Source organism: Lutra lutra, chromosome 15 (assembly GCF_902655055.1).
Source record: "Lutra lutra chromosome 15, mLutLut1.2, whole genome shotgun sequence".
Taxonomy (NCBI): Eukaryota; Metazoa; Chordata; class Mammalia; order Carnivora; family Mustelidae; genus Lutra; species Lutra lutra.
This window is the reverse complement of record NC_062292.1, coordinates 18,390,947-18,405,598: the sequence shown is the minus strand read 5'-3', so window position 1 is coordinate 18,405,598 and position 14,652 is coordinate 18,390,947. Positions and strand designations below refer to the sequence as shown.

The following is a 14,652-nucleotide window of genomic DNA, read 5'->3' as shown; positions in this document are numbered from 1 at the left end:
ATTGGCATTGAAAAGGAATAATATAAACAATCGTTGAATATCTTCCATGAGGAAGAAGCTAGGCTAGGTATTTATAGTTTGTTCTAACTTGATTCTTAACCCACAAACTAGAGGTTATTACCTCTCTTTCACTGAAAGATAGGAAGTACAACACAGATTTTAGTCTGCCTATTTGATTCAAGAGCCCATGTTATTTCAAACATGCTAGTAAATCATACCTACTTTTCACATGCATTTGAATGGACTTAAAAATAAGCCCCTTGGGGCCAGCTCCCGGCAAGCGGCGGAGCAATGGAGCACAAAATCAGGACTTTTAAAAGTCTGTTCTGCTGAGGGACATCGCTCCAGAGGCTTAACCGGGGTGAAGCCCACGCGGGGTCAGCGTGACCTCAGGTCCCGCAGGGTCACAGAAGGATCGGGGGTGTCTGAGTGTCGCAGAGCTTACAGGTATTAGAACGGGGAAGCCGGCTACAGAGACAGACCCGAGGCGTAAGCTCTAAGCTCGGGGTTACCTTTAACCGGTCGCAGCCTCGGTGAGCTCGGAGCGTGGCCGGAGGCCAGGGTGACGGGAGTAATTGGGCGCTGTTCTCTGAGGGCGCACTGAGGAGTGGGGCCCCGGGCTCTCGGCTCCTCCAGGCCGGAGACCAGGAGGCCGCCATCTTCATTTCCGCCCTCTGGAACTCTACGGAAAGCACTCAGGGAACAAAAGCTCCCGAAAGCAAACCCGAGCGGATTACTCAGCCCGGCCCCGGGTAAGGGCGGTGCAACTCCGCCTGGGGCAAAGACACTTGAGAATCACTACAACAGGCCCCTCCCCCAGAAGATCAGCAAGAAACCCAGCCAAGACCAAGTTCACCTACCAAGGAGTGCAGTTTCAATACCAAGGAGAGCAGCGGAATTCCAGAGGAGGAGAAAGCAAAGCACGGAATTCATGGCTTTCTCCCCATGATTCTTTAGCCTTGAAGTTAATTTAAATTTTTTTTTCTTTTTCAATTTTTTTTCTCTTCTTCTGCTAAATTTTTTTATCTTTTACCCTTTTCTTTTTTAATGTTTTTTAACTAGTTTGTCTAATATATATATATATATTTTTTTTTTCCTTTTTATATTTTTTCTTTATTGGTTTTCTTTTTTTAATTGTTTCTTTTTTTTTTTCTTTCTGAACCTTTTTATCCCCTTTCTCCCCCCTCACTATTTGGGATCTCTTCTGATTGGGCTAAGGCATATTTTCCTGGGTTTGTTGCCACCCTTTTAGTATTTTACTTGTTCCTTCATATACTCTTATCTGGACAAAATGACAAGGTGGCAAAATTCACCACAAAAAAAAGAACAAGAGGCAGTACCAAAGGCTAGAGACCTAATCAATACAGACATAGGTAATATGTCAGATCTAGAGTTCAGAATGACAATTCACAAGGTTCTAGCCAAGCTCAAAAAAGGCATGGAAGAGATTAGAGAAACCCTTTCGGGAGATATAAAAGCCCTTTCTGGAGAAATAAACTAAAATTGAACTAAGTTGAAATAAAAAAAGCTATTAATGAGGTGCAATAAAAAATGGAGGCTCTCACTGCTAGGATAAATGAGGCAGAAAAAAGAATTAGTGATATAGAAGACCAAATGACAGAGAATAAAGAAGCTGAGCAAAAGAGGGACAAACAGCTACTGGACCACGAGGGGAGAATTCGAGAGATAAGTGACACCATAAGACGAAACAACATTAGAATAATTGGGATTCCAGAAGAAGAAGAAAGAGAGAGGGGAGCAGAAGGTATATTGGAGAGAATTATTGGAGAGAATTTCCCCAATATGGCAAAGGGAACAAGCATCAAAATCCAGGAGGTTCAGAGAACCCCCCTCAAAATCAATAAGAATAGGTCCACACCCCGTCACCTAATAGTAAAATTTACAAGTCTTAGTGACAAAGAGAAGATCCTGAAAGCAGCCCGGGAAAAGAAGTCTGTAACATACAATGGTAAAAATATTAGATTGGCAGCAGACTTATCCACAGAGACCTGGCAGGCCAGAAAGAGCTGGCATGATATATTCAGAGCACTAAACGAGAAAAACATGCAGCCAAGAATACTATATCCAGCTAGGCTATCATTGAAAATAGAAGGAGAGATTAAAAGCTTCCAGGACAAACAAAAACTGAAAGAATTTGCAAATACCAAAGCAGCTCTACAGGAAATATTGAAAGGGGTCCTCTAAGCAAAGAGAGACCCTAAAAGTAGTAGATCAGAAAGGAACAGAAACAATATACAATAACAGTCACCTTACAGGCAATACAATGGCACTAAACTCATATCTCTCAATAGTTACCCTGAATGTTAATGGGCTAAATGCCCCAATCAAAAGACACAGGGTATCAGAATGGATAAAAAAACAAAACCCATCTATATGTTGCCTACAAGAAACTCATTTTAAACCCAAAGACACCTCCAGATTTAAAGTGAGGGGGTGGAAAAGAATTTACCATGCTAATGGACATCAGAAGAAAGCAGGAGTGGCAATCCTTATATCAGATCAATTAGATTTTAAGCCAAAGACTATAATAAGAGATGAGGAAGGACACTATATCATACTCAAAGGATCTGTCCAACAAGAAGATCTAACAATTTTAAATATCTATGCCCCTAAGGTGGGAGCAGCCAACTATATAAACCAATTAATAACAAAATCAAAGAAACACATCAACAATCATACAATAATAGTAGGGGACTTTAACACTCCCCTCACTGAAATGGACAGATCATCCAAGCAAAAGATCAACAAGGAAATCAAGGCCTTAAATGACACACTGGACCAGATGGACATCACAGATATATTCAGAACATTTCATCCCAAAGCAACAGAATACACATTCTTCTTTAGTGCACATGGAACATTCTCCAGAATAGATCACATTCTCGGTCCTAAATCAAGTCTCAACCGGTATCAAAAGATTGGGATCATTCCCTGCATATTTTCAGACCACAATGCTCTGAAGCTAGAACTCAATAACAAGAGGAAATTTGGAAAGAACCCAAATACATGGAGACTAAGCAGCATCCTTCTAAAGAATGAATGGGTCAACCAGGAAATTAAAGAAGAATTGAAAAAATTCATGGAAACAAATGAGAATGAAAACACAACGGTTCAGAATCTGTGGGACACAACAAAGGCAGTCCTGAGAGGAAAATATGTAGCGGTACAAGCCTTTCTCAAGAAACAAGAAAGGTCTCAGGTACACAACCTAACCCTACACCTAAAGGAGCTGGAGAAAGAACAAGAAATAAACCCTAAACCCAGCAGGAGAAGAGAAATCATAAAGATCAGAGCAGAAATCAATGAAATAGAAACCAAAAAAACAATAGAACAAATCAACGAAACTAGGAGCTGGTTCTTTGAAAGAATTAATAAGATTGATAAACCCCTGGCCAGACTTATCAAAAAGAAAAGAGAAAGGACCCAAATAAATAAAATCATGAATGAAAGAGGAGAGATCACAACGAACACCAAAGAAATACAGACAATTAAAAGAACATACTATGAGCAACTCTACGCCAACAAATTTGACAATCTGGAAGAAATGGATGCATTCCTAGGGACATATAAACTACCACAACTGAACCAGGAAGAAATAGAAAGCCTGAACAGACCCATAACCAGTAAGGAGATTGAAACAGTCATCAAAAATCTCCAAACAAACAAAAGCCCAGGGCCAGACGGCTTCCTGGGGGAATTCTACCAAACATTTAAAGAAGAACTAATTCCTATTCTCCTGAAACTGTTCCAAAAAATAGAAATGGAAGGAAAACTTCCAAACTCATTTTATGAGACCAGCATCACCTTGATCCCAAAACCAGACAAGGATCCCATCAAAAAAGAGAACTACAGACCAATATCCTTGATGAACACAGATGCAAAAATTCTCACCAAAATACTAGCCAATAGGATTCAGCAGTACATTAAAAGGATTATTCACCACGACCAAGTGGGATTTATTCCAGGGCTGCAAGGCTGGTTCAACATCCGCAAATCAATCAATGTGATACAACACATTAATAAAAGAAAGAACAAGAACCATATGATACTCTCCATAGATGCTGAAAAAGCATTTGACAAAGTACAGCATCCCTTCCTGAACAAAACTCTTCAAAGTGTAGGGATAGAGGGCACATACCTCAATATTATCAAAGCTATCTATGAAAAACCCACCGCAAATATCATTCTCAATGGAGAAAAACTGAAAACTTTTCCGCTAAGGTCAGGAACACGGCAGGGATGTCCGTTATCACCACTGCTATTCAACATAGTACTAGAAGTCCTAGCCTCAGCAATCAGACAACAAAAGGAAATTAAAGGCATCCAAATCGGCAAAGAAGAAGTCAAACTATCACTCTTCGCAGATGATATGATACTCTATGTGGAAAACCCAAAAGACTCCACTCCAAAACTGCTAGAACTTGTACAGGAATTCAGTAAAGTGTCAGGATATAAAATCAATGCACAGAAATCAGTTGCATTTCTCTTCAACAACAAGACAGAAGAAAGAGAAATTAAGGAGTCAATCCCATTTACAATTGCACCCAAAACTATAAGATACCTAGGAATAAACCTAACCAAAGAGACTAAGAATCTATACACAGAAAACTATAAAGTACTCATGAAAGAAATTGAGGAAGACACAAAGAAATGGAAAAATGTTCCATGCTCCTGGATTAGAAGAATACATATTGTGAAAATGTCTATGCTACCTAAAGCAATCTACACTTTTAATGCAATTCCTATCAAAGTACCATCCATTTTTTTTCAAAGAAATGGAACAAATAATCCTAAAATTTATATGGAACCAGAAAAGACCTCGAATAGCCAAAGCAATATTGAAAAAGAAAGCCAAAGTTGGTGGCAACACAATTCCGGACTTCAAGCTCTATTACAAAGCTGTCATCATCAAGACAGCATGGTACTGGCACAAAAACAGACACATAGATCAATGGAACAGAATAGAGAGCCCAGAAATAGACCCTTAACTCTATGGTCAACTAATCTTTGACAAAGCAGGAAAGAATGTCCAATGGAAAAAAGCCTCTTCAACAAATGGTGTTGGGAAAATTGGACAGCCACATGCAGAAAAATGAAATTGGATCATTTCCTTACACCACACACGAAAATAGACTCAAAATGGATGAAGGATCTCAATGTGAGAAAGGAATCCATCAAAATCCTCGAGGAGAACACAGGCAGCAACCTCTTTGACCTCAGCCACAGCAACATCTTCCTAGGAACATCGCCAAAGGCAAGGGAAACAAGGGCAAAAATGAACTGTTGGGATTTTATCAAGATCAAAAGCTTTTGCACAGCAAAGGAAACAGTTAACAAAACCAAAAGACAACTGACAGAATGGGAGAAGATATTTGCAAATGACATATCAGATAAAGGGCTAGTGTCCAAAATCTATAAAGAACTTAGCAAACTCAACACCCAAAGAACAAATAATCCAATCAAGAAATGGGCAGAGGACATGAACAGACATTTCTGCAAAGAAGACATCCAGATGGCCAACAGACACATGAAAAAGTGCTCCACATCACTCGGCATCAGAGAAATACAAATCAAAACCACAATGAGATATCACCTCACACCAATCAGAATGGCTAAAATTAACAAGTCAGGAAATGACAGATGCTGGCGAGGATGCGGAGAAAGGGGAACCCTCCTACACTGTTGGTGGGAATGCAAGCTGGTGCAACCACTCTGGAAAACAGCATGGAGGTTCCTCAAAATGTTGAAAATAGAACTACCCTATGACCCAGCAATTGCACTGCTGGGTATTTACCCTAAAGATACAAACATAGTGATCCGAAGGGGCACGTGCACCCGAATGTTTACAGTAGCAATGTCTACAATAGCCAAACTATGGAAAGAACCTAGATGTCCATCAACAGACGAATGGATAAAGAAGATGTGGTATATATACACAATGGAATACTACGAAGCCATCAAAAGAAATGAAATCATGCCATTTGCGACGACGTGGATGGAACTAGAGGGTATCATGCGTAGTGAAATAAGTCAATCGGAGAAAGACAACTATCATATGATCTCCCTGATATGAGGGAGAGGAGATGCAACATGGGGGGTTAAGGGGGTAGGAGAAGAGTAAATGAAACAAGATGGGATTGGGAGAGAGACAAACCGTAAGTGACTCTTAATCTCACAAAACAAACTGAGGGTTGATGGGGGGAGGTGAGTTGGGGGGATGGGGTTATGGACATTGGGGAGGGTATGTGCTATGGTGAGTGCTGTGAAGTGTGTAAACCTGGCGATTCACAGACCTGTACCCTTGGGGATAAAAATATATGTTTATAAAAAATAAAATTAAAAAAAAATAAGCCCCTTGGACTTTTTTTCAGTCCCTGGACTTCTTTCAGAAATTACTATGAATCTCTTTCCTAATCTTTGCTGAAGAGATCTGCTGCCATTTCCAGGGTAAACATACACTGGGGTAAAGGAGACAACCAGAGATCTGGGAAATCATTGCATTATAGATCTGACCCAACACACAGCCACTAAGTACCAGAGCTGAGATGTGAACTCAAATTTATCTAATTCAAAAATTTCCTGTAGTTGCCTGTGAATAATCATCATCTTGGGGCACCTGTAAAATATATGGATCCCCGAGCCCCACCCCTGCCCTTCTACGTCAGAGCTTTCAGAGGAAGGACATGGTAATGTACAAGTACCCCACGTGATTCTTATCACACAAGTTTGGGAAACATCTGATTCCCTTTCCTTTTGGGAACTAAAAGGTCTTGAAAGGTCAGGGATCATGCCTGTAAATATCATACAGGTAAAGATCATACAGGGAAATGCCTGTAGCCAGTGATGTTGGCTTTTAGTCCTTGCCACTGTTGAGTGACAATGCTCCATTAAGTTGTTAATAGCTCCAGTAGCCTCTCTGAGCTTTGGGGAAGGGTGGGTGAGTGATCGAGAGGAGAGAATGCTGCTTGCAGCCTCATTGAGGACAAGTCTGAAAGCACATTCCCTTAAGGAATGTGGGTGTATATATCAGTGTTACATATGCCATTCTTTTAGGAAGAGACTGGAAAGGTTTTTTGTTTGTTTGTTTGTTTTCTTCTTTGCCCAGGTGTGATAGCTCTTTTCCAAAGGACAGGATAAGCTAAGGAATAGATGAGATTAGAGATTAGTAAACCATCCAGAGCTTTGCCGTGATTCTCTCTCTCTCTTTCTCTCGTGTGTGTGTGTGTGTGTGTGTGTGTGTGTGTGTGTATTACACTGACTAACAAAGGAGGTAACTGATAATTAATTGAAGAAATATGGTAGGCTACCAACTCATCTTGGAACACAAATCTCTTCACTTTAAAAATCCAAGTCACTTTAAAAAAGAGTGTTTGGTCTTTACATAAACCAAAGGAAGCATAACACTTTTTCAAATGTAAATGATTATTGGTGTTTCATTATTAACATGCCTGGCACCTTCCGAATTTCTTCTCTTTGGGACAAGAAGATTTTTTAGACATGACAGGCTTCCCAACAATTCCAGAACTTTTCAAGTCTTTTAACCCTTTCTTAGTTATGACACTGATTGACTCTCTTCTCAGTAACTTTTGGCTAAATTATTAAGGTTTACAGAGGTGATGGTCTTTTATTTGAATATTCACTTCCTATGGGAAGAGAGCCAGAAAAATGGAAGAATTGTTTGATAAGATAACCAAGTGCCCGACAGCCCTCCAGAGAAAGGGAATTCAAGACTCTGGTAGGCTGATGTTGTCAGTGAACAGAATAGCCAGGAGATACTGCCTGCCGAAATAATACCCACCAGTTTACAAAACCCTTGGAAGCTGAGTTTAGTGATTCGAAAGTCACAAGGTGGGAGAGGATGAGCCATCTGGAAAGGGACTGAAGAAAGGTTGTTAAACACATAGAAAGTTGGATGACAGTAAATTGTAATAGTTGCTCCCTTGCAATCTGTTCTCTCCAACTGGCATCCTCTTTTAACAGTAGGACAATAAATCACACTACTTAGGAATTGGGTGAAATGAGCTGAAAGGAAATGGCATAGACGAAGTGGCACTCCATGTCCCGTAGTGCCCGGCAGTAGTAGGTACCAGCTAATGTACATTCAGTTCAGCTGAGAAATGGATGTGAAGGCCATATGGAAAGCTTGAAGTCCCGCCCAAATATAAAGACCTAAAAATTATGATTGAGGAAAGGGGACACTGAAAGAGGGTCCGGGAGAGATAAAGCAAGTAACACAGAGTCATTGTCCCAGTGTTAACTCACGAAAGCTTGAGATATAATATCGACAGACAATAGAATTCTCCTAAGCAAACCTGTGCCTTCTGATTTAGAACTTTGTGTGCATTACTGTTCATTGTTAGCTATCTAAGGAAAAGATGCAGCATGCAGAATTTAGACCTTACTCCTAATTTTTGTCATCTTTGCTGATATAATAGATTTCAATCAAAGACTTCAGAATGGTGGTCAATGTAATACATGTAATCTTAAAGTAAAAGGAAGTGCAATTTCGTCCTACATAAAGGAGTTAAAATGCTACATAATGGTACATAATAGGACTTGGTGCATTTAGCTACAGTAATACAGAAAGAGAATAAAAACTGGAAAAGACTTTCACTAAAATAGGGCTATTTAGCTAACAATTCATTTTAAGGAAAGATACTGAAGTTATAAGAAGTATAACCTTTCTTTTTCTTTTTTTTTTTTTTAAGATTTATTTATTTGACAGACAGAGACAGCAAGAGAGGAAACACAAGCAGGGGGAGTGGGAGAGGGAGAAGCAGGCTTCCCACTGAACAGGGAGCCCAATGAGGGGCTCCATCCCAGGACCCTGGGATCATGACCTGAGCTGAAGGCAGATGCTTAACAACTGAACCACCCAGGCGCCCTAAGAAGTACAATTTTTTGTGACTGGTGATTAGTGAAGTCTTGGCCAAAGGCAAAACCAAAACAAAACAAAACAGAAATAAGGAAGATGTGGTCCATATACACTACGGAGTATTATGCCTCCATCAGAAAGGATGAATACCCAACTTTTGTAGCAACATGGACGGGACTGGAAGAGATTATGCTGAGTGAAATAAGTCAAGCAGGGAGAGTCAATTATCATATGGTTTCACTTATTTGTGGAGCATAACAAATAGCATGGAGGACAAGGGGAGTTAGGAGAAGGCATTTGGGGGAAATTGGAAGGGGAGGTGAACCATGAGAGACTATGGACTCTGAAAAACAATCTGAAGGGTTTGAAGAGGTGGGGGCGGGTAGGAGATTGGGGGAACCAGGTGGTGGGTATTAGAGAGGGCACGGATTGCATGGAGCACTGGGTGTGGTACAAAAACAATGAATACTGTTATGCTGAAAATAAATAAAAAATGATTAAAAAATATATAAAAACAAAAACCAAAGTAAAACAGAAAACAAACAACAACAAAAACATATATAATCCTACAAAGAAAGGATTAGTCTTGATCTTATATTCTTTGACCTAAAATATGTATACAAATTCTGAGTTTTGGACAGAGAAGCCTCAAGAAGTTGGCAACAATAATTTTATTTCTTTTGGTTGAGTGGGTAAATTTAAATTTAAATTTTAAAATATGAAACAACTAAGGAATTTCAACTAACAAAATATGGAAATGGCATCTGTTTAGGAAAATTTTTTTCCTATGATTTGTGATATGCATTATTTATCAAATGCATGATTTTATTGAAAGATGGTGAACAAATGATAGCAATTTTAAATAATATTACATTTATAAATAATTTTTTATGTCAAGTTAAAAAATTTAATAATTAGTATATCAATGTATGCCTAATCTATTGGATGTTAACTACAATACAAGTAATTGCAAATGTTTTTGTTATTTTGGAACAATATTCCCCTTCAATTAGTAAGAGCCCATTAATAATATTCTGCCTTCAAACTGAAAAGTAAATTATTAAACGTCTCATTAAACAATTTTGTGTGGCTCTTCCTTAGGCACCCATCCTAAGGGACAGGAACTTGGTAGTGTTCTCTGTGTCACTGGGCCATGAAATTCCATCCCTGGAACTGCTCTGGTAAGGTTATGTTTGCTTGGCTTTGGTGTCTGAGCAGAGGAAACATAAAAGACCTCAGAATTCCTATCCTGAACTCCTCTAACAAACTCCTACTTATCCATCAAAACGCAGATCAGAATTAAACCAACATTTCATCTGTGCTACACCTGTCCTAGATACTTTATTTACTCCTTCACCAACTATTTGATGCATATCTATTATGTGATGAGCTAAACAAAAGCATTTTGATTATTTTATAAAGTTGCTAAAAAGACAGCAGCCATTTCAGCTCAAAGGGCATTGTACACGGTTTTGTTTTTGAGATACACACATATCTATTTATCTATAATCTATACCTAGTGTTTGAATTCTGTGTTTACTCAAGTCCACACACCTAAGTTTAACAAGAAACAAACAGACCTTCATTATGTTTACCAGATGCCTGGATAACACCTGCTTATGGATTTTTTTGCCCTTCTCTTCATCCCTTCATTTTTTTCTAAATTGAAACTTCAACACCAAACTGAGAGCAATTACCTTTTCCAGGCTTGTGTAAAAATGTGCCCTCTGGTGGGCGGTGGTGAAGATTACACCTTTCTCTCTACAACTCTGGGGTTTTTTGCTGTTGCTATTGTTTCTAAATTTATCTTCAGTTGGTTTTACATTCCAAAGGTTTTACATCCCAAGATACAAATCCAAAGGATTACTTTCAGAGTGCTCATACCTACTGTGATGTGAAGAGAACAGAAAGACCCTTTCATCCAAACATCAGGTCTGTCCATTCCACCATTATATCAGCCCTTAGTAATAATTCTTTGTGGCGTTGTGACCATGCTAATATTTATTATTTTACCTCAAAGGTACATATTGTGAGACATAATAATATTGGGAGGCATTAATTTACTACAGGAGATGAGTTCATCAGCATCTACCAGGAGCTCAAAAGTACTCAGAAAGGGACAGATCTGTCAGTAGATGGCTTTGGTATCTCTTCAACTTCATCTTTGTAGAGAGATAATATCTTGAAATATTAATATATTAATATTAGGCTTTGCTTTTCCACCCTTGTAAATAACTTCTTCCCCAGTTAGTGGCAGACACTGCCACAAGATGAGGTTTGATTGTAATTGTAAGAAAAGAAGAGTCAATTTTTAGATTAAAAAAATCCAAACCATGCTCTTAATTCAAAAATAGGAGGGCTGAGTGAAGTAGAAAACAGGGGTTTGCCATATCAGTAGGAAAGAATGCAGAGGAAAAACAGATTCCCTACTTTCCCAATTTCAGGACACTCGAAGAGGTTCAGCTAGGGTTCAGGAAGGATGAGTTGCAAGGTTAGGCAAGTCCTGAAAAATACCCAAGATTGTGAGGGAGAAACAAGGGGAAGGGACCCAGAGGTGACAACCAGGAACAGGGCAGGACCTACAGAGAGGACTGCAAAGCTCCACCGGTCACCAGGACCAAGGAGAGGCAAAGAAGCTGAACTAATGCCTAAGAAATATTTTATTTCCACCCCACAGACCACTGTTATCCCCGGTGGAGAGCAGCATTGTTACCTGATTGGATACCCTACTGGTGCAAGGTGAAAGCCCTCCCTGGAGAGTTGGTGCCTGCCGGTCACATGCATGCCATCCCGCATTCAGAGACATTGCTGACCACCCCTGAAATGACACTGGGAAGCACCACCCCCTTTGCAGTAACTCTGAATGCTCACAGCTCCTCAAACCACAGAGTAGAAAACCTTAACAAGAAGACAATAATTTGGGGCACCTGGGTGGCTCAGTGGGTTGAAGCCTCTGCCTTCGGCTCAGGTCATGATCCTGGGATCCTGGGATCGAGCCCCGCATCGGGCTCTCTGCTTGGCAGGAAGCCTGCTTCCTCCTCTCTCTCTGCCTGCCTCTCTGCCTACTTGTGATCTCTCTCTGTCAAATAAACAAATAAAATCTTAAAAAAAAAAAAGAAGACAATAATTCACGCCTGCTACACAATAACTGTTGAACTAGAAAATTAACCGGGAAGAGTAAGTCCAGAACCAAAGGAAGACTGGTATGTCTAGTTCTCCTAAGAACTAGAAGCAAAAGGGAAACCAGAAGGATGATGACCCCCTAGAATCACTGCCCCAGCCTCACTCTGTCCTAAGCCTGGATATTATAATCATGACCAAGAGTAAGAGAAGCCTAACAGATTGTCTGTATCCTGGGCACAGCAGGGAAAGAAGCATAGCAGGGGTCATAAAGACATTGTTTTGCAAGTTGCCAGCAATTTAACTCTACTACTTAGAATTCCACCTCTGTGGACACCCAGGCATAGCATTATGCAATATAACTAGATATCTGACTGCCTTAAGCTAGTGTTTTTTTAAAACCTTTTGAGTCTTAGATTATCATCTATAAACCTACATGATAAGATAATTGTGAGGATTGAAAAAAATTTTTTTGTGGGATAAATAAGCCACTGAATTTCACGACACATGAGAACCAGAAAGGAGTTGTTCCAGGTGAGTACTACTTAGAAATGGATTGAGGTATGTACAGAATAATGGGCTGATCTATCCAGGCAGAAGAATCTGACAGACTCTACACTCAGTGAGACTCACTCCTGAAAGCACACGGGTCCTTTTGCGCCCTCGCTGTATACAAGGTGCTGCTCTGTTGTGCTAGACCCTGCAGAGGAAAATGCCTTCCAGGAGTGTGGTGATGTTATCATGGTATCACATATGCTCGAACTCACCAAAACATATACATTAAATATGTGTGATTGCTTGTAAATTAAGTATATCTTAATAAAGCTGAAAACAAAAGATCTCTTTGACAAACCATAAGAAAATAATTCAGCAATTGTTCTCTGAGCCCTTTCTAGTTAAAATAACAGTTTAGATTTCGTGTAGGTATTGAAGAGATCCAGAAAGAGAAAGGGTAAGGAGGGGCTTACTATGATGGGTAAATTATGATGTACTAAATGTAACTTGTGGTCAGTATTCTCTTGGGTGAGTGAGGATATATATAAAGACCCAAAAGGAAGATATAGTACATTTATTTTCATGTTCTCCTGGGGGGGATGTGAAGATTACAGAGAGGAGAAACGCAAAGAGAATGCCTTGGCTGGAGTTGAGGAGAGGAAGAGGAGGTGGGGGAAATACTTGGGGAGCCGAGAATGAAGGTCATTGTGACATGCCTCTTGTGTTTCAGTTGCCTGTCTCAGCACACTGCTCAGCAAATGAGACTGAGAGAAGCCAGAGGGGAGACGGGGTAGGTCCATCCCAGGAGAGTCTGCTGCCTCGGTCATCTTCCTCTCTAACACCACCACTTCCCACAACTTCTCATCCAGGTGTTTCAGAATGTGCAGGTGATAGGAACCATTCTGGGCTTCCCCAGGTTCGGACATCAACAAATGTAAAAATACCACACAACGGAGAAGCCGTAGACCCAGATCATCAAAATGGCAATGAAAGCCACATGCCAGCAGAAGAAGGTGGTGACAAATATAATGTCGTTTTCATCATCGTCCATCCATTTATAGCCAGAAATTGGTTTGTACAGCATAAAACCTATCTGAATCAGCCAAGAGCCTGTCAACATATAAAAAAAGGCCTTCATCACCCAAAGCTGCAGCATATCAGGAGCCCATAGCTCTGCGACCACCACCAGTGCCAGCAGGAATATGGCCTGGGTGAGCAGGACGTGGGACTGCAGCTCCACACCTTCGGAGTCCTGCATGTGAGACACCATCAGAGGCAGAAAGAGAAACATGCCCAGGGCTTGGGCGCCCTGCTCCAGAGCAGCACACCGCTGGGGCAGCAAGTTCTGGCTCACCACATCCACACACCCGCTCAGAAAGAAGGCCATATAGAGAGTGAAATGTTGCCACTGTTTGCGGTACAAAAAGTTTCTCTGATGATATATGTTGCTGATAAGTACAAACTGTCCCTGTATGTTATGCAGCTCTTGGGCTGCTAAAATGAAGGCACTTAATATCTTCACCAGCCCAACATAGCATACTTGCTGCAGTCTTGCCCATTGTCCTTTGCTCCAGGGATAGCGTGGCAGATACTGGACAGGGTAGTTGCATATGAAGGCCCTGGAGACTAGTCGTGCATGATAAAGTCCATAGAAGAAGAGAGACAGTCCTGGGTATAGATGGCCCTCAAAGCCTCCCATGGAACTGAAGGTAGATCTGACCAAAGGGAGAGAGAAGCAGCTCAGAAATGGTCGCCTTGGGTTCTAGAGCATGGAGGTAGCTTCCTGAAGCCTACTTATATCTTCTCTTCAGCTCGCTGCATCCACATACACGGGGAAATGGCTTTGGAGGAAACCCAAACTTATGCTGGGGTGGGTGTCATGGTTTCCGTTCTGGTCTTCTGCTCTGGTTCATTGATAGCTAACCAAGCATTGCCAAACAGTAAAATAAGCATATTCTCCCTCACAGTGCCTGGACACATACAGTTCTCAGAGATTATGCTATAGACTCCCCTTGCCTCTCCTCCTACATGCTTTTCATGCCATCGCTATCTTCCTTACTTCCCAAATTCATAGAACGTAAGGAAGAACCGAGAGAAAGCATGGAGAGGATACAGTGTGGGGCATATCCCTTAAGATTCCT

General features: G+C 40.6%; 1 protein-coding gene across 1 annotated transcript; it reads right to left on the bottom strand.

The window, feature by feature from the left end:
• Nucleotides 1–13,436: 13,436 nt before the first annotated feature.
• LOC125085801 (transmembrane epididymal protein 1-like) lies at nt 13,437–14,210 on the bottom strand. Its single transcript, XM_047704573.1, has one exon. The coding sequence runs from the start codon at nt 14,208–14,210 to the stop codon at nt 13,437–13,439; it is 774 nt and encodes a 257-aa protein (XP_047560529.1).
• Between the last annotated feature and the right edge of the window lie 442 nt (nt 14,211–14,652).

Coding starts and splice junctions, on each gene's coding strand:
- LOC125085801 (XM_047704573.1), bottom strand. CDS start 14,210: ATGGGAGGCTTTGAGGGCCATCTATACCCAGGACTGTCTCTCTTCTTC.